The following is a 26,325-nucleotide window of genomic DNA, read 5'->3' on the forward strand; positions in this document are numbered from 1 at the left end:
TTAGCTTGTTTGACGGTATTAAAAAATTGTTAAATAAAATGTCAATGGGCCGTTCTTTTTAGGCGTATGAACAATGGAATACCTCCTATAATTCGCGCAGGTGGTACAAAACTAAACATGTTTGGTAAATAAAACGTAAAATAAAATGTATTATGGGTTTTAATTTAAAGAAATCACAAATCGCAATCACACCAATTAATGTACACCACATTTAATCTTCACAACATTTGTTTATTTATTTTTTGGAATTAGAAGTACGAAAAAACTTCGAGGTCAAAATTACCCATAAAATTATGATATTTTCATCTGGTATCCCTAACATGATTGTTATGCAGCTAAATTAAGAAGAAGTTTAAAAATGGCTGAACTCAGACTCCTACCTACTACGTAATTTGGGCGGATAATTTTACAAATAATGTTTTGTTAATTTGCGTAAATAATTGGGATATTTTTATTGAAATCGTTTGATTCTACATTGCTTTGAGTGTAACGTAATTTTACGATGTTATTCTCACATATTGCGTTAAGAGGAAGGTGTAAAATACCGTACTTACGTGTGAAAGATTATGATCTCATATTTTTGCTCAGAGCGGCTATTACAGCCGATTACAGAACAATTCACCAGTATTTTATCAAAGTTCAAGCATTCAAAACGCTAACCATCACTATATTTCATAAGAGAAAGCACAATTTCATACAAAACAACGATAATTAAACAAGCAACGAACAAACAGGACATGTCACGTACTTATTTGTTTGCCACAACCTCGGTTGTGGCGGCGGTGGAAAAGTGAAACTATGGCAAGGACAAACAATAACAGCGCTTTCTCTGCTACTCCTACTGAAAGATACATAAGACTATCCCGTTCGATCATTTTCCCCCACCCCTCATGACCGATCCAGTTATACTAGATTCATGGTGTCAGGCTTATGGATGGTATAGAAAGGATGCCAATCTCTTATGGCAGAATTGTTGAAAGTGACCGCTTTCAGCTTTATAATAGTTCCTAATCTCTCCGGTGGCGCTAGTTAGGCTCTGGGACACGAGTATAACATGAACCAAAGATAGATATAACTCCGTAATAGATAGATACAGTCTAAGGAAAAAACGTGCCTCGAAAATCAAGAAAATTTGATTCTCGTTCAGAGGGCGCTACTAGTTTTGGCCTACAGTCGTATAGATGGCGTTGACGGTTTCGTTTGTTATTTAACAATTTTAACGCATATCAGTGAAAGAACATGGGTCAAAATCATAAAAATAATTAATGCAAATAAAAAAAATCATTTATCTATATTTAAATACATTCTATCGTATTTTTATAAATCTTCATTTTTAGTTTTAAAGTGTGTCGACAGATGGCAGTGAATTTACTGGGGTTACAGAATTTACTATGACAGTACCGCTCTAGTATAAGTTACTCTATGCATGAACCAACAAATAACCCGACCAAATTACGTAGGTTGTTTTTGGTAGTATTTCGGTGTCTGGTGGCGCCGCCTAATTACTGTTTTTTGATGGACACTTTTCATACATAGAGATTTGGCTCCTTTATATAGTCTCCATGGTCAGGCTCTTGATCCCTTGATCCGAACATGATCCGAACTGAACTAGTGAATGAAATTAAAGAGTGACATCAAGTGAAGTACTTCGTTCGTTTCATAACTTTCATTCGCGAACTACTCGTGTCGTGTCGTGTCTACTGTCTGTGTCTAGTGCTAATAATGGTGATGGTGAATCTCATCTAAATAAATTCCGTAGTTATTTTAGTGATTCGTATTAACCTGCTTGATGGAATTTACGTACCGCATTTGGTAATCGGTAAGAATAAGACACAATAATGAAATCCTGTTAGGGGAACGTGTATTCTATAATATCGTCGACAGTAATAAAATTCGCGATGATGTATTTTGAACCGGAGATTGTTAATTTATTACTTGTAATTGTAAAGTTGTTTCTTCTACGTAGTAATAACAGCAGTTAAAATATTACTATCTGTTATGATATTGCTACACTATACGTACTACAGTAGGATATTTATATGCCGCTTTTATGAATGAATGCCTGTATTAACTTTGTTGCTGAAAGCGGACGGAAACTGTTATAAATAGCCCCCACGCAGTGTACCGTGCAGCACCATGTGATAAAAGACAACCAATTTTTTCCTACTTTGATAAATAAACAGCATGATAATCGCTAAGGGACACTACGAAAACTGAAAAAAAAAAGGTTTCTGATCAGACGCGAATTACGTACTAAGATGGTACTAAGTAAATAACACGATGAAATCGAATATTATGTACGTTGTTTTGTACTTTGTGCCTTGTAAGTTTGCAGAAAATAAATTTACTTTAGCATGCTATTATCATCAATACAAGGTCCAGTTCAGAAACACACAATACCAATAAACCACTTTAGGTTTCAATTGTGTATTCTGAACCGTTGTATTATTGATGTACTGTCCATACATATATTATTTTAAATCTAATTTGGTCCTAATACTTTTCTTTTCAGATTTAATGACTGCTACAAGTAGCTGACAAATTTGTAAAATGATAAGTTTAGATATAATTAAACAGTCAACCTTCATCCATGTCTGTTTCGCCATATCCTACTTTACGTCAGGGTTGGCGCTCAGCATGGTGCAGGCAACCCTATGGTTTAGCCTCAGACCATTCAACAAGAGGTTGTACAGAAAGATAAATTATTATCTGGCATACTCATTAAACAGCCGTAAGTTGACCATAAGACAATTTGTAAATATATATTATATATTAGACATAATAGAAATTTACCATAGCTATGCTTTTTTCTATATTTTGATTATTGTAGATTTGTAGCGAAAAACCAATTTCATACAAATTTTTAAATGCCCCTAAGTCTTATAATAATCAAAAATTCAAAAAAAATCAAACGTAGGGGCATCGCTGTGGTTGATATACAACAAATTGTGTCAAAACATTTTCAATAATTTTAATATCCAGAGAGGAAAATGAGGGCTATGTTTGTATGAAAAGGTGATTTCGCGCGGGTCTTCCACTTTCGTCTTAAAAATTGCAAAGTAACAATATTTATTAATATGTAAACACGTTTTTTTTTCAGAGTTGGTGTTCATGTCACAATGGTGGGCAAGGACAAAAATGTCTGTCTATATAAAAAAGGATGAATATGAGAAGTATTATGGCAAAGAGCATGGTTACCTTATTATGAACCATAGCTGCGAAATAGACTGGCTGATGGGTTGGCATTTCTGTGATGTGATCCAAGTTTTAGGGGTAAGTTCTAGCCTAGTTTGACTAATAATATTTGAAAGGCAAAAACTGGTCTCTCAAGTTGGGAGTCATTATTGAATGCCTGCCTAGTTGCTTCTCCTATGGAGTGCCCTCCTGCCCTCAATTTTAAATGAGTTAAAGCTTGATTGTTAGGTCTGTGATTGATAAAGTATAAAATGTATCATGCTATTCAGTGTGGTGTTTAACTTGACTTTATTGTTTTAATTTTAAGGCAGAAAATCTAATGCATAAAACCATATGTTTAATACTAAAACCTGGGGATAATTTACTTAGTGACTTAAAATCTTTCAGAATTGCAAAGCATATGCAAAGAAGTCCATTCAGTACATGCCACCCATTGGATGGATGTGGAAGTTCTCAGAATTCGTATTTTTGGAGAGGTCCTTTGATAAAGATAAGGAGATTATTAAGAACCAGATTAAAGAAATATGTGACTATCCGGATCCAGTATGGGTGAGTCAACTATTTATACTTTACCGGTTATAGCAATAACATTACTGATAACCTGCTACTAACTAGCATATTTTAATTTCTCAGTTTATAGACATTACTACATACTATAAAACAATAGTAGATTGTTAACCAAGGGATGAAAGGCACTCATTCCTGCCGAGGTATTTTGGGGCTCGAACGCAGTGAGAGCGCCAATAGTCCGAGGAAGAAATGATGCCTTTCACCCGAGTTAAACACTCTACTTTTAATTTCGAATACGAGGAAAGTAAAATGCATGTTTTTTTTTAAACATGACTAAGTATACATTTTTATAGTATTTCTGGAGGGTACTTTCAATTAACAATTCAGGCAAAAGTATCGTTATTTATGGAATGGAGAGTCAAATATCAGAATGGAAATTGTATAACAAACCCATTTAAACTCAAATTTCAATTGCTTATCTTAAAAAAACAAAAACAAAACGTACTTCGAACGTAAAATGCTCTAGTGCAGACATGTATCATTTTCTGCACACCTTTTAGAACAACAATGACCCGCTTTCAGAGCATGAGAAATGAAAAGTCGTTTTCCGCTGTCTGTCCGTCTGTCCCTATGTATGCTTAGATCTTTAAAACTATGAAACGGATTTTGATGCGGTTTTTTTAATAGATAGAGTGATTCAAGAGGAAGGTTTATATGTATAATTTGTAAAGGTTTTGTGTAAATTAGTTGAATTACCCTGTGAAGCTGGGGCGGCTCGCTAGTTTTTGATAAGTTACTGATACTGTATTATGTTTTTTTGTCTTAATCTCGTCTATAATGAAAATGATTATTTTTTTATCACTTTTATCAGCATGTTGCGCTTGCTAAATTCACGGTAACGGCACCATGTGCGCATGTTTGAATAACCTTACTAAATATACCTATAGTTAAAGTGTCTTGAGAGATCGGAGGTCTTCTTATAAAACACCGATGAGAAGATATTTACTATAGATTTAGATATTTATTCTCATAATATAAAATTACAATATTAATTATCTTAGACTAATCTACACGAATTTATATTATGATCGTCAGTACATATGTACAATTTACATTACAACTATACAACTAATACAACTATTATATTATACTATTATATTATACTATTATATTTAACTACAATTACGAGCTTAATTTAATATTGAGCGCGAGGGTGTACCAGTACACCAAGCGATTTGGAGCTCACGTGTAGCCTGGTTACTGATTCGTTGCTTCGTTTCGAACCGATCTTTGCCTTGAAACATTTTGATTCGAGAATCTTCTCACATGCAGCATCACATGTTGCGTAATATTTACTTTACCTCATACCTGGTATTATGAATAATGTAGTAGATAATGTTCCAGTCCAGACTGCTACAAGTTCGCAGGTTATCGCAATCGCAGCAATTGCGTGTAATATGCGCGTGCGTGCGGCGCAAACTTTGACCGCATGTGTTGAGTTGCAAAGCGATCGATGACTTGGGGTAGTTAGCACTATCTACTATAGTTGGTCAAGCAAATCTTGTCAGTTGAAATGAAATGAAAGCATTTATTTTGGATACAAATAATCCATATTATGTTAGTAGTAACTTATATTAGGTGTGTTAGTAGAAAGTATAATTATAATTACAATTGACATGCACGGACATCCAGTGAGCGAGGACATCAAAAAGACGCGAAATTCAAATTTTCTATGGGACGGATTTTTAAATTTGCCGCCTTTTTCTACTGACAAGATTTGTTTGACCAACTATAATTGCTCAAGTTACAGATGGCAAAATAAACCTTTGCTTTGATACATGATGCGCCAAATAAGTTCGCTTTCAAAGAATCCTTACGTGCTTTCTTTGCTTGCAGAATGAAGGATTCTTAGTGTATTATTAGCTTCATAATATGTGTCGTCGTTATTTATATATATATATATATATACATTTTTTATACTACGTCGGTGGCAAACAAGCATACGGCCCGCCTGATGTTAAGCAGTCTCCATAGCCTATGTACGCTTGCAACTCCAGAGGAGTTACATGCGCGTTGCCGACCCTAACACTCCTCTCCCTCGAGCTCTGGCAACCTTACTCACCGGCAGGAACACAACACTATTAGTAGGGTCTAGTGTTATTTGGCTGCGGTTTTCTGTAAGGTGGAGGTACCTCCCCAGTTGGGCTCAGCTCTAGATCTGGAATGACATCCGCTGTCCTGTGCCCTACCACACAAAGCGAGATGTCATTCACAGTACCCATACCTTTCTTTTGGACGTAGTTTAAGGACATACCCGGGTCCATATATATGTTATTGTCATTTTTTGGGTTTACTGTCATAAGGTAGGTACAAATAGAAAATCGTCCACTTGAAATGACCATTCTGAAGTTGGATCAAAAGTAATAGTATCCAAAGTGAATCTAGTCAAAATGTAATTGTGCTAAAAACCATTTTTAACCAAATTTGTAATCGGAATTTTGTCCATTATATTATGAATTATGTTTTTTCTGAGTGTTGCTATGCCCTTACGGGTGCATGTTGTAACCTAAGATAAGACCTACTGTAAACAGCATTTTTACAATTTACAAACTTTGAACAATATAATCACATTTCTAATAAGAACGGTAGGCATCTGGACCTAGTCCTTTCTAATAACTTGTGTGAGGTAGCTAGCGCGGACCCTCTTGTACCCATAGACGCTCATCACCCAGTCCTTTGTATAGCGATTGAAATTGGTTCGACTGAGCGTCTTTTAAAACAGGCACCGCGTGTAGTACGTCGATTTTTTGCCGCCGATTATAATAAAATTAATTTGAAATTGAGGGAAATCAATTGGGAGACGCAACTAGATACTAATAATATCGAGAGTGCAGTCAATGACTTTTACACCATTATAAATAATATAATTCAAGAATTAGTTCCCTCCAAAACAGTTACAAAACCAAGTAATTTTCCTTCTTGGTATTCCCGTAATCTTATCACGCTAATTAAGAAAAAAAACAAGATACACAAAAAATGGAAAATATATGGACGAGTAGCTGACTATAACGCTTTTTCTAATTTACGCTCTAAAATAAAAAACGAAGAAATTTCTTGCTACAATTTATTTATCTCTAGGGCTGAAAATAATATAAAAGTTAACTCTAAGTCGTTTTGGTCATTTATAAAATCCAGGAAGGATAGCACTGGTATTCCGGATTCGCTCTATTTAGACAATATTACGGCAAACGATGGAGTCAGCACGGCTAATCTATTTAGTGACTTTTTTCATTCAGTATTTGAACCTATCTCAACTTCCATGCCTAGTGTCAATAGCCCACAAAATTGTGTTATTAATAGCGTTCATATTGACGCACCTCTGGTGGAAAAATACTTGAAGAAATTAAAAGAATCCAAAGGCAGTGGCCCGGATGGCATTCATCCTGTGTTTTTAAAACGTTGCAGTAAGTCTCTTGCATTACCGGTATGTTTACTCTACAACATTTCACTTAGGTCTGGGTCCTTACCAAATATTTGGAAAAAATCTATCATTGTGCCTATTTTTAAAAGTGGTGATAAACATAATATTAGAAACTACCGCGGCATTTCCAAATTGTCTATACTTCCTAAACTATTTGAAAAGATAGTTTATGACACGCTCTACCCAACAATAAGACCGATGTTAATGACGCAGCAGCATGGCTTCATTAATAAACGGTCAACTGAGTCTAATTTGTGCGAGCTCCTTGATTATGTTCTGAGCGCAATGGACAAGAATTACCAAGTCGATGCTATCTATACCGATTACTCAAAGGCATTTGATAAAATTTCACACTCTGTCTTATTAAATAAACTTGAAATGTTCGGTATCCATGGAGACTTGTTGCGTTGGCTCACATCGTATTTGCGGGATAGAACTCAGGCAGTTACTATCAAAGGATACACCTCTAGTTTTGTGCCTATTACGTCAGGGGTCCCACAGGGCTCGCATTTAGGACCACTACTATTTAACATATATATCAATGATGTCATTGACTGTTTTTTGAATTCTAAAGTATTATTGTATGCTGACGATACTAAGATATTTACCATTGTGAAGTCCGAGGCTGATTGTGTCAATTTGCAGGATGACCTTAATAGATTGGACAACTATTGTTTATGTAATAACCTGTACTTAAACATAAATAAATGTTCAATTATTACATTTACGCGGAAGCTTGACCCTATAAACTTTAATTATACCATCGGAAACCAACAGCTTACTAGAGTTACGGAGGTTAGAGATTTGGGAGTGTATTTAGACAGTAAAATTCAATTGGTTTCACACATAGATAAGATAACATCTAAAGCCTACAAAATGCTTGGTTTCATTTTTAGGCAAAGTAAAGATTTTAAAAACCCCACAACGTTACTTCTTTTATATAATGCATATGTAAGGTCATATTTGGAATACGCATCTACAGTTTGGAGTCCCAACTATTTAGTGCACATTAATTCATTAGAAAGTGTTCAAAAAAAGTTTCTTAATCGTATGAAGTATAAATTCAAATCTTTTAAGCCCGAGAAATTTGAGTCCTTGCAAGTGAGAAGAGAAAAGCGGGATGTAATTTTCTTGTACAAAATATTAAATAATTTAATTGATTCGGAAGAACTTCTCAGCAAGGTGTCATTTAGATGTCCTACGTATCGTACACGGTCCACCGCTTTACTATCAGTTCCATTCACTCGCAAAAAATATGTAAACAACAAATTTTTAGCAAGAGCATGCAATATATACAATAAGAAATATTCACACATTGATTTGTTCCAGCATAGGTGTAATAAATTTGTTTCTGTCATCAAACAAAATAAAAAAATATAATAAATGGCAAATTTCGTTAACTCGTAGCTAGTAATAAATGGCAAATTTCGTTAACTCGTAGCTAGTAATAAAATTGTAATCTTGTGTTGTATTGTTATGATTGTTATTGTAATTGTACCTATTTGATTTCAAATTCTAAATTGAAAATTGTGCTTGTTATTATTACTCAATGTTATTGTTAAATTCAACTTTAAATTTAAAATACCCAATAATTGTACTTTTTTTTTCGGAGCAAAGGAATTTTGTATTAACTATAAGTGGAAACTCTTTTGGCCTATGTTCTTACTATATCTTTTACCTTATTGTATTATAATGTGCTGTATGTTTCCCAAATAAATAAATAAATAAATAATAAATAAACACATGTATGCAATAAATGATATGAATATGAGTGTACGTAAACAAAAATGGACAAATATTTTTCGACCTGTATCATATTTGACATTTTTACTATTGGACATAATTATTTTTCGACGTTATGCTGGATAGACAATTTTCCTAGTTGATGTATTGTAATTTTTCTACTTTTACGTATAATTTCGTGTGGACAATTTTCCATTTGTACCTAATGATAGTGAACCATTTTTAGGGTTCCGTAGCCAAATGGCAAAAAACGGAACCCTTATGGATTCGTCATGTCTGTGTCTGTCCGTCCGTACGTCACAGCCACTTTTTTCCGAAACTATAATTCCCCATACCAAAGATAGATATAACTCCGTAATAGATGGATACAGTCTAAGGAAAAAACGTGCCTCGAAAATCAAGAAAATTTGATTCTCGTTCAGAGGGCGCTACTAGTTTTGGCCTACAGTCGTATAGATGGCGTTGACGGTTTCGTTTGTTATTTAACAATTTTAACGCATATCAGTGAAAGAACATGGGTCAAAATCATAAAAATAATTAATGCAAATAAAAAAAATCATTTATCTATATTTAAATACATTTTATCGTAAAAACTGTAATAGATGTCATATATTAAAGAAAAAGTGACGAAGCCCTCCAGTGGTGAAGGCCGGATTCGAACCGGCGTCTTTAGCTATCGCGGCTAACGCCATGAACCCCTAGGCCACCCCGCCACGGCGGTGCCCGTCCGAATTTCTCGACTATATGCCATCTTAGCAAGACTAGGCGTCTTTGACCAGCTCTAAGGGCAAGCAGTGCGCGCCTGCACCTCCTAAACGAACTCCTTACGGATTTACGTTGTAGCGAGAGAGACTGGTGCTGCCATCTATGAACAAGTTTGGGAACAAATTAAATTATTTTATTAAATATTTTGATTTGTGTTGTTTTAAGTAGTCACACTACTATATATAAATTAAAAACTGTAATAGATGTCATATATTAAAGAAAAAGTGACGAAGCCCTCCAGTGGTGAAGGCCGGATTCGAACCGGCGTCTTTAGCTATCGCGGCTAACGCCATGAACCCCTAGGCCACCCCGCCACGGCGGTGCCCGTCCGAATTTCTCGACTATATGCCATCTTAGCAAGACTAGGCGTCTTTGACCAGCTCTAAGGGCAAGCAGTGCGCGCCTGCACCTCCTAAACGAACTCCTTACGGATTTACGTTGTAGCGAGAGAGACTGGTGCTGCCATCTATGAACAAGTTTGGGAACAAATTAAATTATTTTATTAAATATTTTGATTTGTGTTGTTTTAAGTAGTCACACTACTATATATAAATTAAAAACTGTAATAGATGTCATATATTAAAGAAAAAGTGACGAAGCCCTCCAGTGGTGAAGGCCGGATTCGAACCGGCGTCTTTAGCTATCGCGGCTAACGCCATGAACCCCTAGGCCACCCCGCCACGGCGGTGCCCGTCCGAATTTCTCGACTATATGCCATCTTAGCAAGACTAGGCGTCTTTGACCAGCTCTAAGGGCAAGCAGTGCGCGCCTGCACCTCCTAAACGAACTCCTTACGGATTTACGTTGTAGCGAGAGAGACTGGTGCTGCCATCTATGAACAAGTTTGGGAACAAATTAAATTATTTTATTAAATATTTTGATTTGTGTTGTTTTAAGTAGTCACACTACTATATATAAATTAAAAACTGTAATAGATGTCATATATTAAAGAAAAAGTGACGAAGCCCTCCAGTGGTGAAGGCCGGATTCGAACCGGCGTCTTTAGCTATCGCGGCTAACGCCATGAACCCCTAGGCCACCCCGCCACGGCGGTGCGGTAGGAGGTGCAGGCGCGCACTGCTTGCCCTTAGAGCTGGTCAAAGACGCCTAGTCTTGCTAAGATGGCATATAGTCGAGAAATTCGGACGGGCACCGCCGTGGCGGGGTGGCCTAGGGGTTCATGGCGTTAGCCGCGATAGCTAAAGACGCCGGTTCGAATCCGGCCTTCACCACTGGAGGGCTTCGTCACTTTTTCTTTAATATATGACATCTATTACAGTTTTTTAATTTATATATAGTAGTGTGACTACTTAAAACAACACAAATCAAAATATTTAATAAAATAATTTAATTTGTTCCCAAACTTGTTCATAGATGGCAGCACCAGTCTCTCTCGCTACAACGTAAATCCGTAAGGAGTTCGTTTAGGAGGTGCAGGCGCGCACTGCTTGCCCTTAGAGCTGGTCAAAGACGCCTAGTCTTGCTAAGATGGCATATAGTCGAGAAATTCGGACGGGCACCGCCGTGGCGGGGTGGCCTAGGGGTTCATGGCGTTAGCCGCGATAGCTAAAGACGCCGGTTCGAATCCGGCCTTCACCACTGGAGGGCTTCGTCACTTTTTCTTTAATATATGACATCTATTACAGTTTTTAATTTATATATAGTAGTGTGACTACTTAAAACAACACAAATCAAAATATTTAATAAAATAATTTAATTTGTTCCCAAACTTGTTCATAGATGGCAGCACCAGTCTCTCTCGCTACAACGTAAATCCGTAAGGAGTTCGTTTAGGAGGTGCAGGCGCGCACTGCTTGCCCTTAGAGCTGGTCAAAGACGCCTAGTCTTGCTAAGATGGCATATAGTCGAGAAATTCGGACGGGCACCGCCGTGGCGGGGTGGCCTAGGGGTTCATGGCGTTAGCCGCGATAGCTAAAGACGCCGGTTCGAATCCGGCCTTCACCACTGGAGGGCTTCGTCACTTTTTCTTTAATATATGACATCTATTACAGTTTTTAATTTATATATAGTAGTGTGACTACTTAAAACAACACAAATCAAAATATTTAATAAAATAATTTAATTTGTTCCCAAACTTGTACATTTTATCGTATTTTTATAAATCTTCATTTTTAGTTTTAAAGTGTGTCGACAGATGGCAGTGAATTTACTGGGGTTACAAAATTTACTATGACAGTACCGCTCTAGTATAAGTTACTCTATGCCCATACTTAACACAAAATTAAAAAAAATGTTTTTTCATCAAAGGTGTTCAAAAATGATGTTGAGGTTTCTAATATCATTTTTTTCTAAACTGAATAGTTTGCGCGAGAGAAACCCTGTAACTTCTAAAATCAGAGAATAATAAAACTAAAAAAAAAATATATGATGTACATTACCATGCAAACTTCCACCGAAAATTGGTTTGACCGAGATCTAGTAAGTAGTTTTTTTTTCGTACGTCATAAATGGTAAACCGCAATTTACCTTTTATTCAATCAACTCAAATATAAAAGTGGGACTCCCATACAACAGACGTGATTTTTTTTGCGTAATGGTACGGAACCCTTAGTGCGCGAGTCCGACTCGCACTTGGCCGGTTTTTTTGTTTGATTGGTTTTGCTGTTGTAATTGTAGCACCGCTCACAATCTCTCTGCTTAGCCTTATGGTTGACAGGTAAAGAATGCGTTATGGCATTAAGACCGCCTTTTGTAATGTAAGGTTTTTATTTTGTGCAATAAAGATTTAATAAATAAATAGGTACATTACCATCATGGAATCTGAGCATGAGCGATATTTTATGCCCCCTCTTTAGGACCGCCAAGAGGCGGGTCTCGCATTTGGCAGTTTTTGTGGGTGGGCAGGAGCCCAGTCAACATTGGGAACCACTGGCTTACAGAACTTACAACAGGATGTAAGACCTATACTCTTACATTCGTATTCTTATCTTTATTTACGAATAGTATTATCACCGAGTAAGGAAAACGTGCAAAGTCCATTGTTGAATAGGTAGGACATATCTATCCATATCTAAGATTATTATGTATTTTTCCTGGGCAGCTCAAGCCGAATTTCAAGGTCAGTTTTGCGACTTTTGCTCGGCTATGGAACGGCAAAACTTATAAAAGCCCTGGGCTCCAAAAGACTAGCTACTGCTTCAAATCGGTGATAGCAAATATAGATATATGTAGCACCTTATGGTTCGGAATCTAAATAAAACCGGCCAAGTGCGAGTCGGACTCGCGCACGAAGGGTTCCGTGCCATTACGCAAAAAAGCGGCAAGAAAATCACGTTTTCTCCTCACTAGCTCGGAAAACCGTCTTTTATCCTTTAAAACAAGCTGATAAAAACGCATTTTATCCACTAGTGGGGAATGTAATTTGACCTTTACGCGTGTTTATGTAGCTTTTGACAGATAACAAAACGTAAAACGCTCATAATAAAAGGTTCGTTCGATATTAATTATCATCATAGAGTAACTTATACTAGAGCGGTACTGTCATAGTAAATTTTGTAACCCCAGTAAATTCACTGCCATCTGTCGACACACTTTGAAACTAAAAATGAAGATTTATAAAAATACGATAAAATGTATTTAAATATAGATAAATGATTTTTTTTATTTGCATTAATTATTTTTATGATTTTGATCCATGTTCTTTCACTGATAAGCGTTAAAATTGTTAAATAACAAACGAAACCGTCAACGCCATCTATACGACTGTAGGCCAAAACTAGTAGCGCCCTCTGAGCGAGAATCAAATTTTCGTGATTTTCGAGGCACGTTTTTCAACAAACCTTTCAACAGCTTCGACAAGTGCGCTTCCCGAAAACAAAATATTATCAGCATCCGTATTATTATTTAAAACCGTAGTGTACTTATGAACCGAATTTAAACCGAATAAAACCGAATTGTCATTGACAGAGGTTGATGTATTCACCGAGACCGAATCAAATAAAGCCGCATTATCACTAACCGAATCAGAACCGACTAAAACTAAATTTTCTCCAACCGAGTTAAACATATTACCCGAAACCGAACCGAATGAAACCGAATTTTCATTAACTAGGTTATGCGAAACCAGGTTTTGAGCCGAAAAACCACTATTAAATGGCCCGAATACCGCATAGTCGAAAATCGTATTTAACGCATATGGCCCACCTGGCCCTAACGTTACAATTTCGCCGGTTAAAATCTCGCCTAAAATATCACATCCTATAATAATATCGATCCTTGATAGATGTAATAAATCCGTGTCTGAAATCGGAACCTTATTTATGAATTTTATTATATTCGCTAACCTGCACATATAGGTTGTAGGAATATTCATAACAATGGCCGTGCAAGATAAAACCTTATTATCATTACCTTTAGGCTTCAAATTCAATACTACCATTTGATCATTAAGCCTACCTTTTCCGCCAACACCGTAAACAGAGGTTTGACAGTTATGTCGCTTTAATAAAAGTAAATTACTAAATGCACTTCTAATTATTGTTAATTGTGAGCCAATATCTAACAAGGCGCGTGTAGGTACAAAGTTACCGTAAGCAGATTGTGCATAAACAATGACAGTAGGTAGTAATATGTTATCCGGTAACTTAGGAACGGATGAAGCGACACGACTGTCAATTAGTTGCTATGCGTTTCTATTCTGCCCAGCAGTGGGCGAAGTCGAGAAATGAGAATCGTTATTCTCGCGTACATTTTGCGTCGCCGGCGCCGGCGCCGTCAAACGATTGTCATTTGAGTCGAAACGGCACGAGTACTCACGACTCGTCTCAAATCGCCCATAAGCCGAATGCGGGGCGTTATTCTCAAATCTGTCGATCGACCGATTGTCGAAATGATCGTTATCATCGTTACAATAAGTATTGCGTTCACCATTGTAATCGAATACACCTGCGGATACGTGACGCGTGTTTTTATTTATTTTTTCATTTTTATTTAACTTGTCGTTTTGGGTCAAACAAATCAATTTATGATGACCAACGTTACCGCAAAAGGCACATGCTACATTACGTGTGCATGAAATAGCCGAATGTCCACCGAAACATCTAAAACAATACCCCTTTGTCTTAACCCACGTACGCCGTTCATCGGGAGTCGAGCCTAGAAATTTAAAGCAATCGAATACCTTGTGACTCGCATTACTACAGAATAGGCACCCGACGGATTGTTTACGTTGCTCATAAGTATTTAACTTTCGAGTCCGTTCATCAGGTTTCACTGTAACCGAATTGTAATCCGAGGCAGTGTCAATGAAATGGCATTCATTTTGAATAAACGTTATAAAATTTTTAAACTCCGGTAATCCATTATTTAACCCACCGTGTTTTTGTTCAAATCTAGTTCTTAACTCTGTGGGTAACTTCCCAAGCATCATATATAGAACCATGTAGTCTTCGATAGATAATCCTAGATTTTTTAGGGACCTGGTACATTCTAATAGCGGATTAAGTAACCCTACGCGAAGATTTCGCGAATTCGTCAAGACGGGCAAATTAATCAAGCGTCCTAAATATCGGTCAATCATCATCCTTTTATTATCATATCTACTCTTTAAAATTTCTAGGGCGGTATCTAGTGACTCGTCCGTCATAGTCAGGTGTTGTATAAGCGTCCGGGGCTCATCATAGACATGACTAAACAAATAGTGATATTTTTGCGTCTTGGAGAGATCATTTCTGGACAATATTAGCGAGTTGAACAAACTAATAAATCCGAACCATTCGAATGGTTCTCCGTGATAGTTTTGGAGATCAATATTAGGCAGACGGCCATGCACTGAACTTTCCGTTGTCATGTGTGAACCATCAGAATTCGGTAATTTTACAGAAAAAGCTTCAAGTTCATTGTAACAGATATTAGCCTTCTTATATTGCTCATCATATACCGACACGCGTGCCTTATCCTTTTCATCATCTAATTTTGTTAACAAGTTCTCATAAGAGTCCGATAGATTCTTATAGTGGTCTTCAAGTTTACGAATACGAGCCGATAATATCCCTGATGAGTAATCCTTTGATTTAATCATAACAGCCGTGTCCGTAAACCACTCGCATTCAATTTAAAATTTTACTTCATAACTTTTAAGCGCCATCTTGAATCATAAAACTTTTCACAACACAACAGGCACGCCGTAATAACAATACCAATACCTATGAATTAAATATGCACCGAAAGCACTATATTACCTACTTAACAACAATCTTAGATAAATCTACTAAAAACCGAACTAACCGCCGATATAGTAATGAATAGGTACTTAAATCAAATGTTCGCGCCGCAATCGAAGACGCGTCTACTAATAGGTACCTAGGTCGATCTCAAATCCGCGCTCTTAGGACCAAAATTTATGTTAATAACTATACTATCATAAACCCCATGTTCAGGCAAATACACATCATCAACTACACAAACAAATAACACGGTAATTACCTGTTGCTAACCGCCTCGAAGCCGGCTTCAATGGGGCATGGGGCAGAGCCCCCGCTCTCGTTGGTTCTTAAATTTAATGTTCCGAGTTCCTTAACACCTTTTACACAAACACAGAACCGCCACAGGTCAAATGTACAGCATTTTCACAATAAAACAGTTTTTATTACAGCGCGACAGCAAAAACGTGCCGCCCGTATTTTGTTTTCTCTTGCGACTTGATTCCCTTTTTAGCCACGGGCGGAGCTCACCGGAGAGTGGCGTGACTGTCGCGCGATCGGCGCAAGGGCGGCGTTTTCCCGCGTCATTTGAATTATGTAGCCGATAGACATGTTTTATTATGCCTGAACAGACTGTATCCATCTATTACGGAGTTATATCTATCTTTGTTATCATTAAATAAATGGTTTGAGAATTTAACAAAAAAATTAGCTTTATTTAATGATTTTAAGTCATAAGTCATAAGGTACCCAAATAACTAAAACGCGAAGCGGCGCGGCGGGCCCATGGCGTTCGCGCCGTTCGCAACGACATCGCCCACGTAAGACACTTCTATAGGTATAGTTTGAATCATTTGAGAATCCCCGCGCCGCATCGTTTTGCTTCGCGTTCGCCTGTTGATCGCCTACGTAGTACGTAGTAGGCTGCGTTACAGACAGACTTCAGCCATCAGCTTACAAGGCTAAAAAATAAATGCATTCACGTTGCCAGGGAGGTTTTGCGATTATACTGTGCAACTTTTATTATGGGACCAACCACGAAATCGCGGTAAAAAAAATTACCGTCCCATAGAAAATGGACCATGTATGAAACAGCCAAATTTCGCGATTTCGGGGTTGGTCCCATAGTAAAAGTTGCTCAGTATAATCCCAAAACCTCCCTGGCAACGGGAATGCACTTGTTTTTTAGCCACCGTGTATATAATATTTGACCTCCTAATGCCCCACATACCTAGATTTGTATTTGTATATAGGAGGCAAACTAGCAGACGAATCGCCTGATGGTAAGCAATTACCGTCGCATCGCCCATGGACACCTGCAACACCAGAGGCGTTGCCGACCCAGTAGATGAGAGTACGCTCTTTTCTTAAAGGTCAGGACCTCCGGAAATATCGCGAGCGACAGTTTATTCCACAGTTTAGCTGTGCGAGGCAGGAAGTTTCAGGAAAAACGCACATTTGAGGACTACACACTGCACACATCCACAGAATAAGTAATAGTATTATCATACAGAACGGCCACGCACCCCCCCCGCCCCGATTCGAATTACCTCGCCCCGCGACAGCAGATTGACGACCTTTTGCCTACCGCTCAGTACTGTTTTTAAGCAACTACACAATGACGCATGCCGCGTGTACAGACGTGCCGTTCACACATAGAAGCGCAAGTAATTTTTGATGTATAGCGTGTCCGCCCTGTGACACATCTTAAGTGATGAAGATGGGAATGGTGTCAAATCAAGAGGGTTAAGCCTAAGTCGAAATAAAGTCGAGTTTATAGATGTCATTGTAGTAATTTAGTACTGCAAATAGGACGAGGGGTATGTCTCCCATTCATGTTGGTTAGCAATATTTTGGTTTTAGCTTGATCGTAGCATAATTTTAAACATCACTTAAATTGTTTCCAGCTGTTGATGACTCCCGAAGGAACTCGCTTCACAAAGAAGAAACATGAGGCCTCCCTGAAGTTCGCTAAGGAGAAAAACCTCCCTCTCCTCAAACATCACTTGACGCCTCGAACGAGAGGGTTCACCACCAGCCTGCCGCACTTCAGGGGGAAGATTCCAGCTATTTATAACATTCAGCTGGCATTTGACAAAGACGCCAAGGTATTATTTTTTACATTTTATTTACTCTTTTCCCAGAGTATGTCTGTCATCAAACCTTGAAAATAAAATTTGAGCCATTTACCTTAAAGCTTACCTAATGTAGTTTGATTCGTCTTGATTCACTCTTGATTAGTGGATGATATCAGTCTAAAAAAAAGGCAGCTTAAATCTGCATAATATTTACCAACTAGTTATGATGTTTATTTGCCCAAATCTGTCATCTTTATCTGTTCTATGCTAATCTATGAACGGGTTGCACTGCACCGCGCACAATCGAAATGTGAGAGGATGACCGATACTCCATACCATACAAACGTAATCCTCATTTTCCTCTCTGGGTACATTAGGTACAGAAATTATTTTTACACAATTTGATGTAACCATAGTGATGCCCATTCGTTAGATGTTTTAAGGTTTTTTATTTATTATAAAAGATAAGTTTTTAAAAATGTTTATGGAATTTGTTTTTTGCTTCTAAATCTTATAATAATCCAAAAATAAAATAAAAAATCAAAGGAAGGACCATAACTATGGTTAATATACATTATATTGTGTAATAATATTTTCCATAATGTCAATATTCAGGCAGGAAAATTACATTTGAAATGTTTTTATGGAGAAGCGGGGTCGCCCACTATCCTCTTAACGGAAATATGTCATCCCATGTTACGATTACAAACGGTTTGGCACAAATCGTCGCTTTATGTACAGTCTTTTACACTTATTATTGAATTACGTATATGTTATGTGTGCTTTCGGTTTCCCGAAAATTTGGAACTACAGTACGGCTAGCATAACAATTAACATGCCAATGAACACAGTATGCGAATAAAAAAATGATATTAATGATAAGTACAGAAATAGGCCATAATTAGCCGTTGCCTATTTGACAATTTCAAACTAAATTGGAGTTTTTGTGTAGAACCCCCCGACCATAACGAGCCTGCTGTACGGCAAGCAAGTGCACGCACACTTGTACATCGAACGGATCCCCGTGGAAAACGTTCCGGAAGACGAGGCGGCGGCCTCGCAGTGGGTGCACGATTTATTCGTCATCAAGGTAAATTTCTAAATGCTATTTAATAAAAGACATAGTGTAAGGTAAGCTTAGCTTAAGTATTTTTTAAATGGCAACATATTTTGTAGTTGCCTTATAATTTGTATGTGGCAACTCTCTTCTTTCTCGATCCGAACCAACGACACATCCCGCGATTACTTTTGTAATTTTATTTTATTTAAAAAGTTCATTTAAACTTAATAAGCGCATTTTGTATTCTCCAAATGCCATAAAACTGTCGTTTATTGTATTTGTTTATTTTTTTGAGTTTGTTTTGTTAAAGGGTTACTCACCGCTGCTGTTTTAAATTAGATTGAAACTGCCCAACTGCGTTACCATTAACGCAGCGCATTCGTGCCGACATTAGGGTGTTTTACTTTACGTTCAGGCCGTGAAACTTCCGATTCAGATTTGCGCGTAACTGTAACTAGTCTTTTAACGCTTTTTAGGTCGACTATGTAATGGAATCTAAGGTAACTAATTTAACCATCTCGATGAGATTAGTAGATTCAAAAAGCCCTTTCGTATGATACCACACACGATAGGTTTTGGATTTTTTTTTTTCATACATAAAAAATAATGTTTTACCACTCCCCCGGGGAAATTTTTTTTAGGAACTGCGGGTCAAAAATTTTGTTTTGACCTCTAGTATGCGTGTGCCAAACGGCTAACCTGTACATCGATTTGCGGTATTTCTTTGGAATTGGGGTCGAGCGGCTTTCGCTACCGCATGCCCGTCATGTTTATCGTAAAAAATTGGGGTACAATATGAAGCTGAAGTGAAACGAACTATAAAAAAACATAGAATATAGATTAGTAGTGTAAGCTTTAAGTAAACACCGGTTTGTATTAACACTTGTTTTTTATTAAATAATTAGGTTTTCTTACATATATGGTTCTTAGCGTTGCGGCAGCTTCTAGGCAAAGAGGGCGGGGTCACCCATTTTACATTACATATCAATTTTTAAAAGATGCGTTCGGAAACGTTCTATACTGATACATTTGTTTCGGATACTATTACCACTGATATTACATCTTCCCCTTTCTTTTTTTAAAAATTTCATACAATCTCTTCCCCCTTTTCTTTTTAACTAACGCTGCATTACAAATGAAAATACAAAATTTAAGTTTTAACTACCACTACAAATATTCTTAAGTTTACTAAGTTGTCTTTACAAAAATAATTTTTTAAATTCTACCTTGTGCCTAATAATGTAAGTATGCTAAAATACACAATGTAAGGGTCTATGTAGCCACACACTCAACCAGTTGCATAGCACCGGAAGACTACCAATCACCCAGGTCGAACATGATACGAAGTTCTAGTGTACCTAACATTATTGTTATCAATAACATCATAGGACCTCAGTCCATTGTTTTTAACAATTTGGCCTTGTAGCCACTTATTACTATTACATTCTTTTTTAAACCAGACTTTCTGACCAACAACAAAATTATTTTTCCTTTTGGTATTAGCATTATAGTTTAGTATATTTCTAGAAACAGTCTTATGAAACTCACTTTTAATATTAATATTCAGTCTTGGCATTAAATATCTAGATGTGACTGAATCCTACCGACTGCGCCATGTAGTAGTGTAAGCTTTAAGTAAACACCGGTTTGTATTAACACTTGTTTTTTATTAAATAATTAGGTTTTCTTACATATATGGTTCTTAGCGTTGCGGCAGCTTCTAGGCAAAGAGGGCGGGGTCACCCATTTTACATTACATATCAATTTTTAAAAGATGCGTTCGGAAACGTTCTATACTGATACATTTGTTTCGGATACTATTACCACTGATATTACAAGTAGGTAGTAGAAAAGTTAGGATAGCTAAAGTAACCGACAATTTGCGTTATTAATTTCTAGGCCAAGTCGAAAATCACACAATTTCCTTCGTTCAAAAAGTCTCATTTGGTAATTGACGAAGAGCAAAGTAAGACCACCATACGTCGTGCAGTGCCGTTCTCTCGACTATAATATTAATGGACTCAAATCAAGAGTGTTTTAAAAGGGTATGATTAAACAGCCAAAAAACATTAACAATTCCAGCAGGTGTTGGCCTGGTGCAGGCAAATATGAAGAAAAACAGCTCCGTAAAAAGCGGTGCCACTGAATGGGCTAGCAAAAAGCTGCCTATCACTCCTACAGAAAATTAAATATAAATAAAAAAAGAACTGATAATTATCTAAATTGAATGTAGCTTTTTATTGTAGTAACCCTAATAACATAGTTTCATATCAATTGCATCAGTTTTTTTATTATTTGAAGTTTCAGTTTTTTTTTCGGTACACCTCCCTTATCTCATAAGACGTGTTGACTATCAGCAATGAGATTAAATTTCAATCGAAGATACTGCAAGCCATAAATTAGTTGTTGATATTTAGATAACCTTCAAGAGTTTTAACATTATTTTAAATTACCTACTTGATAAATACATCAGGCCGAGCTAAAATTTTGTATTTAATATGCGCTCTCTATCACCGAATAGGCTCTTTACATACTTACAGCGATTTGTTGCAGCAATAGGTACAGTCAAGGGCATAAATATATATACATTCCCAAAGTTTCAAAAATATGTGTACGCTCTAACGCCTTAGACAATAAAGTCGTGTTCACATATTTTTGAGCCATTTGTCCGGATCGATATTTTTGCCTTCGACTGTACTTACCTAGCAATATAGTAATAAGCCTTAGAACAGGCTAAGGATTCCATTGCCGACATCGGAGCGTCAACATCTCCTAAAGAGGCGAAACACGTGTTGAGTTTTGTTTTAGTGGTGGATGTTTGTTATATTTGTTTGCGTAAGTAGGTATTTCTTTTCGCGGTGGGAGGGTGGTTAACTTTAATTATAATAAATAAATATTATAGGAAATTTTTACACAAATTGACTAAGCCCCACGGTAAGCTCAAGAAGGCATGTGTTGTGGGTACTAAGACAACGATATACCCGTGTATATCGCACACCGTTGTCCACGAGGAACCCGAAAGATTTTTACCACGCTTTTCTGAGGCCAAAAGAAGGATTTGTCTATCTGTCATTTTGACAGTAAGGAATAAAACATAATTTGTAAGTAAGGAATAAAACATAATTGAACTAAATCAGGCCCGTAAAGTTTTATGAATAAGGGGGATAGAAAACAACTATGACTCAGGAACAAATATCTAAGTATGTCATCACACAAAGCTTTTATAAAATACGCAAGTAAGTATAACGGGTTAGCATTAATTTACTAACACCACGTTGACACGTTATTTATATCGCGAATTAGCAAAACAAGTAACGCCTGATGCTATAATTTATAGACCGCCGACGTCGCTATGCAATCGTGTGGTTATTAACGCGCGTTTGTATCGCTGCATAAAATCGCAGTGTATAGCAGCCTTTAGCAAATACATATGAAACAAATCTTGTTATCCTCTTTTCAGGACAAAATGGCGGAATCATTCCACAACACGGGCGACTTCTTCCTACATTCGGGCGTAGAACGGATCGAGCCGTTCCAGTACTCCATCCGGATCTACTCGCTCATCAACACGCTCGGCTGGGCCGTGATCACGCTCACACCCATGATGTACTACCTCATGGGACTGTTACTTAGTGGGAGACTGTTGTACTTTTCCATTGGTGTCGCTATATTTTTTGGATGTAAGTATAATTAGCTTGAATCAGTCTCTTATGACACGCCATTATAAAGTAATTTGTTTGATAATGATATTTTTTGTGTGAAAAATTTGATCATATTAATTAAACATAAAAATGCTACCTACTTTATGAAAGGTTTACATTATAGGGGAGAGTGGGGTACAGTGAATCTTTTGCAATAACCTTGCTAATAGACTAATAGTGATTGTTATTTCGGGGTTGGTCCTACAATATAAGTTGCTCAGTATGGCCTATTATATATTCATCTCGCAAAATATTGCCGGGAGTTAAAAAAAGAAACCTGTATAGTAGTATACTCTAGGCTAAGATAAGAAAACGATAAAATTTGAAGTAGAAATGGCGCAACTACAGCTCTTGCAAAAAAGTGATCCACTGTGCCGCACTCCCCCCTACCTTATGTAAATGTCACGTGAGAGTGACAGTTTTAAGCTAGGGTGACTCGCTTTGCTGGATCACAATAATTACCTATTCATTACAAACTGAAATATATGTAATATCATATATTAAAGAAAAAGTGACGATGACTTCCAGTGGTGAAGGCCGGATTCAATCCGGCGTCTTTAGCAATCCGGGCTAACGACTTGAACCCTTGTTTCCAAAGTAGTCTATTCATTACAGAAATAATATGAATGTGTACTTTTTTGTTTCAGTTTACGTCATCTTGCAGAAGTCTATTGGCATGTCAAAGATTAGCCAGGGCTCATCTTATGGGACTGAAAAGAAATAAACGTTACATTATATTGTTACAGTATTGACAAGGAATATTATAGTTCATACTATAAAATCAAATAACGAAAATTCTTTATATAAATAATGTTTTATACAGTTAACAATCGGCCTTTTCTATAGTTCGTTTTTTATTAGCATTAGAAAAAAGGTAAACCAATCTTGACGTGTCTTTTTATTGAAAAGTATTGTAATACGCTTTTAAAAAATTAGTTTATATTACTTATGAAAGCAAAATAATGTAAAAGATCGTATATGATTTATATTTGTGACATATTTGCTGTGACTTATTTTTCAAAAGTGATTTTTAATAAAAAGACACGTCAAGATCGCTTACCTTCTTTCATATGCTAAAAAAAACGAACTATAGTTGTGTTGAACACATTCAGTGCCAGCGCGTAACACGCGCTACGAGCGTAGCCGATAACGTGCAAAATCTCGCTCTTATACGACTACGAATAGAGAACCCGACTATCGGGTCACTGACACTGAATGTGTTACCTTGGTATTGTAGCTGTAATGTTGCAATACAAAACACAACGGTATTATATTTGGTGATAACGTAAGGGGCTAAACTGTTTATATTTGATTGTTTAGACTAATGAACCATTTAATTTGATACTCGGGAAAATGGGAAATTTAAAAAAAATTGACATGGTTTAAAGTTTTGGTTACATTCTACTTAGAATCTTGAGAAGTACTATAAATTCTAGTAGCAGAAGATTGTCTACAGACATAAATATGATATGTGTGGTAAATAAATAACTAAACCAACAAGAACATATACTATGTATAAGTGTGGACTATTAGAAATTAGTGGTGATATCATTTCTGAGCGGAATATGTCCTAAAATTCTCACAATCTGTTTAAATTTCCCACCTAGGTATTGTTTTTTATAAAGTCTATTGATTAAAAGCAGCGATCCGAAACAATGGATGCAATTAACTATTTCAATCTATTTATCTATTTGCTGAACGCATTCCTTACATTACATGTGATTTGTGAAGAATCACTTTTTTTACTTCTCGCACAATGTTTTACTACCAGCACAAATGCCCGAGGTGGGCTTATTTTAGTTTTAAAACTTTACCCATCCTAGCTAAGCTGATTTTAAAGACTGATACATAATTATGTCCTAACAGGACAGCTTTTTGTAAAATATCAATATAATTGCATCCACATAGTTTCGCGAGAATTCGTGTAAGTAATATTTTTATAGATTCATGTTCCCTTCATTTTTTTTTTAGAATAAGACTTGTGGTGTTTGAAATTGTCCAACTGGAAAGGATATTTTAACTCTTTATTTTGTTATTCAACGATTTTAGGAATATATCATTGAGTTTGGTCAAAAGCCAACAGTAGGTAAGTATTTTAGAAAGTTAGCCAAACCAATTTTAATGGTTGGATTTGGAGTTATAAGTATGCCAATACGTTTACGTTTTTTCTGAAGATTGTTTACAAATCCGTGCGCAAATATTTTCTAATGTCTACCTAACGTTATTAAGTAAGATAGTTTTGGCATAAATAAAGCGAAAATTTTTGAATACCAATTTAGGTACTTACTTACCTATACCCTATTTATTATAAAAAGCACAAAATTTGTGATAGGTTATTTGTATCATTATTGGGTTTATTTATTGTTTTTATTATATGGTTACAATCTTGCACTGTAGTTTTTATTTTGTCCCATAACCAAAAAATCGTTACAAGATCAATGTTGTGTGTAAACAAAATAATAGTTATTTGTTTTACAGAGGGGCAGTTGTTGTTTAACCTCTCGTGCTAATATTGATACCCGAGCAAGCGAAAGACCCCAAAATTGAATCACGAGCGTAGCGAGTGGTTCGAACAATGGAATCTTGAGCGTTGCGAGGTATTCAAGACCCGAGGGTTAAACAAATTTTGCCACCGAGTAAAACAACATTTTTTACCACACCAAAACAAGAAAAATACTAACTGAAAAATATCAAACAAAATCAAAGCAAATCGATTAAAAAAATATATTATTATGATGATGATGATGATGATCATTTAAAAGTCAATTCTACCATCAAACATAAGAACACAACTTAAAATTAGCATTTGACTAATTTGCCTCACATAAAAATCGAGCCTACCAGCTGCCGTGGTGAAAAAAAAAGTATCAAAAAAGTTGGTTGAACGAAGAATGTTCTTGTTATGTGCGTCTCTGGGGTCATGGGGTGCATGTGGAGTTAAATTTAAAAATGTACACTAACACTTATTAAAGTATTTTATTACTTTTTACAAATTATCCAACATACCTAACAAAACATTTAAGCTTCTGAAGGAGTTTAGGAAGTGTTTAACATAATACATATTAGAGTCTGTGCGGAAAGAGAAGAGTCGTAGAATGTATGCGCTCCCCTACATTCCAAGACTCTTCTCTTTCCGCACAGACTCTAACTAGATTATTATATTATAAAGTCAATATACAACTTTTATTGATGATCAAATTCATGTTCGAGTCCCAGTGCATCAAATCAATAAATAAAGAGTCAGAAATGAGAGTCAAAGTTGTACTTTCCTACAGTGTGCTTGAATATGTTATGGTATGGGAAAAAAATAAATTCCTCTTTTTATTGTAAAGTATTGATAAAGTCAGAAACGAGTACATTCGTGGCAGCTTCAAGGTAGCCCCTATACCTGAAAAACTCACAGAGAACCGACTCAGGTGGTACGGACACGTGATGCGAAGGGGCGAAGAGTACGTTGCCAAAAAAGCTCTGAACCTGCCGGAGAAAAAGAGAGGCCAGGAACGCCCGCCGTCAACATGGTGGACCAGCATGACCCAATTACTTAAGAGGAACAATTTACCCGATCCGACAACCCTCGACAGAATCTCGTGGCGCAAAATAATTAGGAGAGCCGACCCCACCTGAAGTGGGA

At 36.7% G+C, this 26,325-nt stretch overlaps 2 protein-coding genes across 2 annotated transcripts in view; one reads left to right on the forward strand and one right to left on the reverse strand.

The window, feature by feature from the left end:
• The window catches only part of LOC134743136 (adult-specific cuticular protein ACP-20-like), a 294,612-nt gene that overhangs the window by 207,288 nt on the left and 60,999 nt on the right, over window positions 1-26,325 (reverse strand). The window lies entirely within an intron of this gene.
• LOC134743103 (1-acyl-sn-glycerol-3-phosphate acyltransferase gamma-like) lies at window positions 1,682-25,083 on the forward strand. The gene is made up of 8 exons (XM_063676429.1): window positions 1,682-1,819; window positions 2,513-2,731; window positions 3,101-3,273; window positions 3,583-3,744; window positions 17,763-17,963; window positions 18,886-19,023; window positions 22,454-22,673; window positions 23,342-25,083. The coding sequence occupies exons 2-8, from the start codon at window positions 2,551-2,553 to the stop codon at window positions 23,416-23,418; spliced, it is 1,152 nt and encodes a 383-aa protein (XP_063532499.1). The 5' UTR covers window positions 1,682-1,819; window positions 2,513-2,550; the 3' UTR covers window positions 23,419-25,083.

This window comes from Cydia strobilella, chromosome 7, assembly GCF_947568885.1.
Source record: "Cydia strobilella chromosome 7, ilCydStro3.1, whole genome shotgun sequence".
NCBI lineage: Eukaryota > Metazoa > Arthropoda > Insecta > Lepidoptera > Tortricidae > Cydia > Cydia strobilella.

Bases quoted from the DNA above. Each gene is read 5' to 3' on its own strand.
- LOC134743103 (XM_063676429.1), top strand. From the start codon at position 2,551: ATGATAAGTTTAGATATAATTAAACAGTCAACCTTCATCCATGTCTGT. The intron at 3,274-3,582 runs GTAAGTTCTAGC...AAAATCTTTCAG, and splicing joins ATGTGATCCAAGTTTTAGGG to AATTGCAAAGCATATGCAAA. The intron at 17,964-18,885 runs GTATTATTTTTT...GTTTTTGTGTAG, and splicing joins CATTTGACAAAGACGCCAAG to AACCCCCCGACCATAACGAG.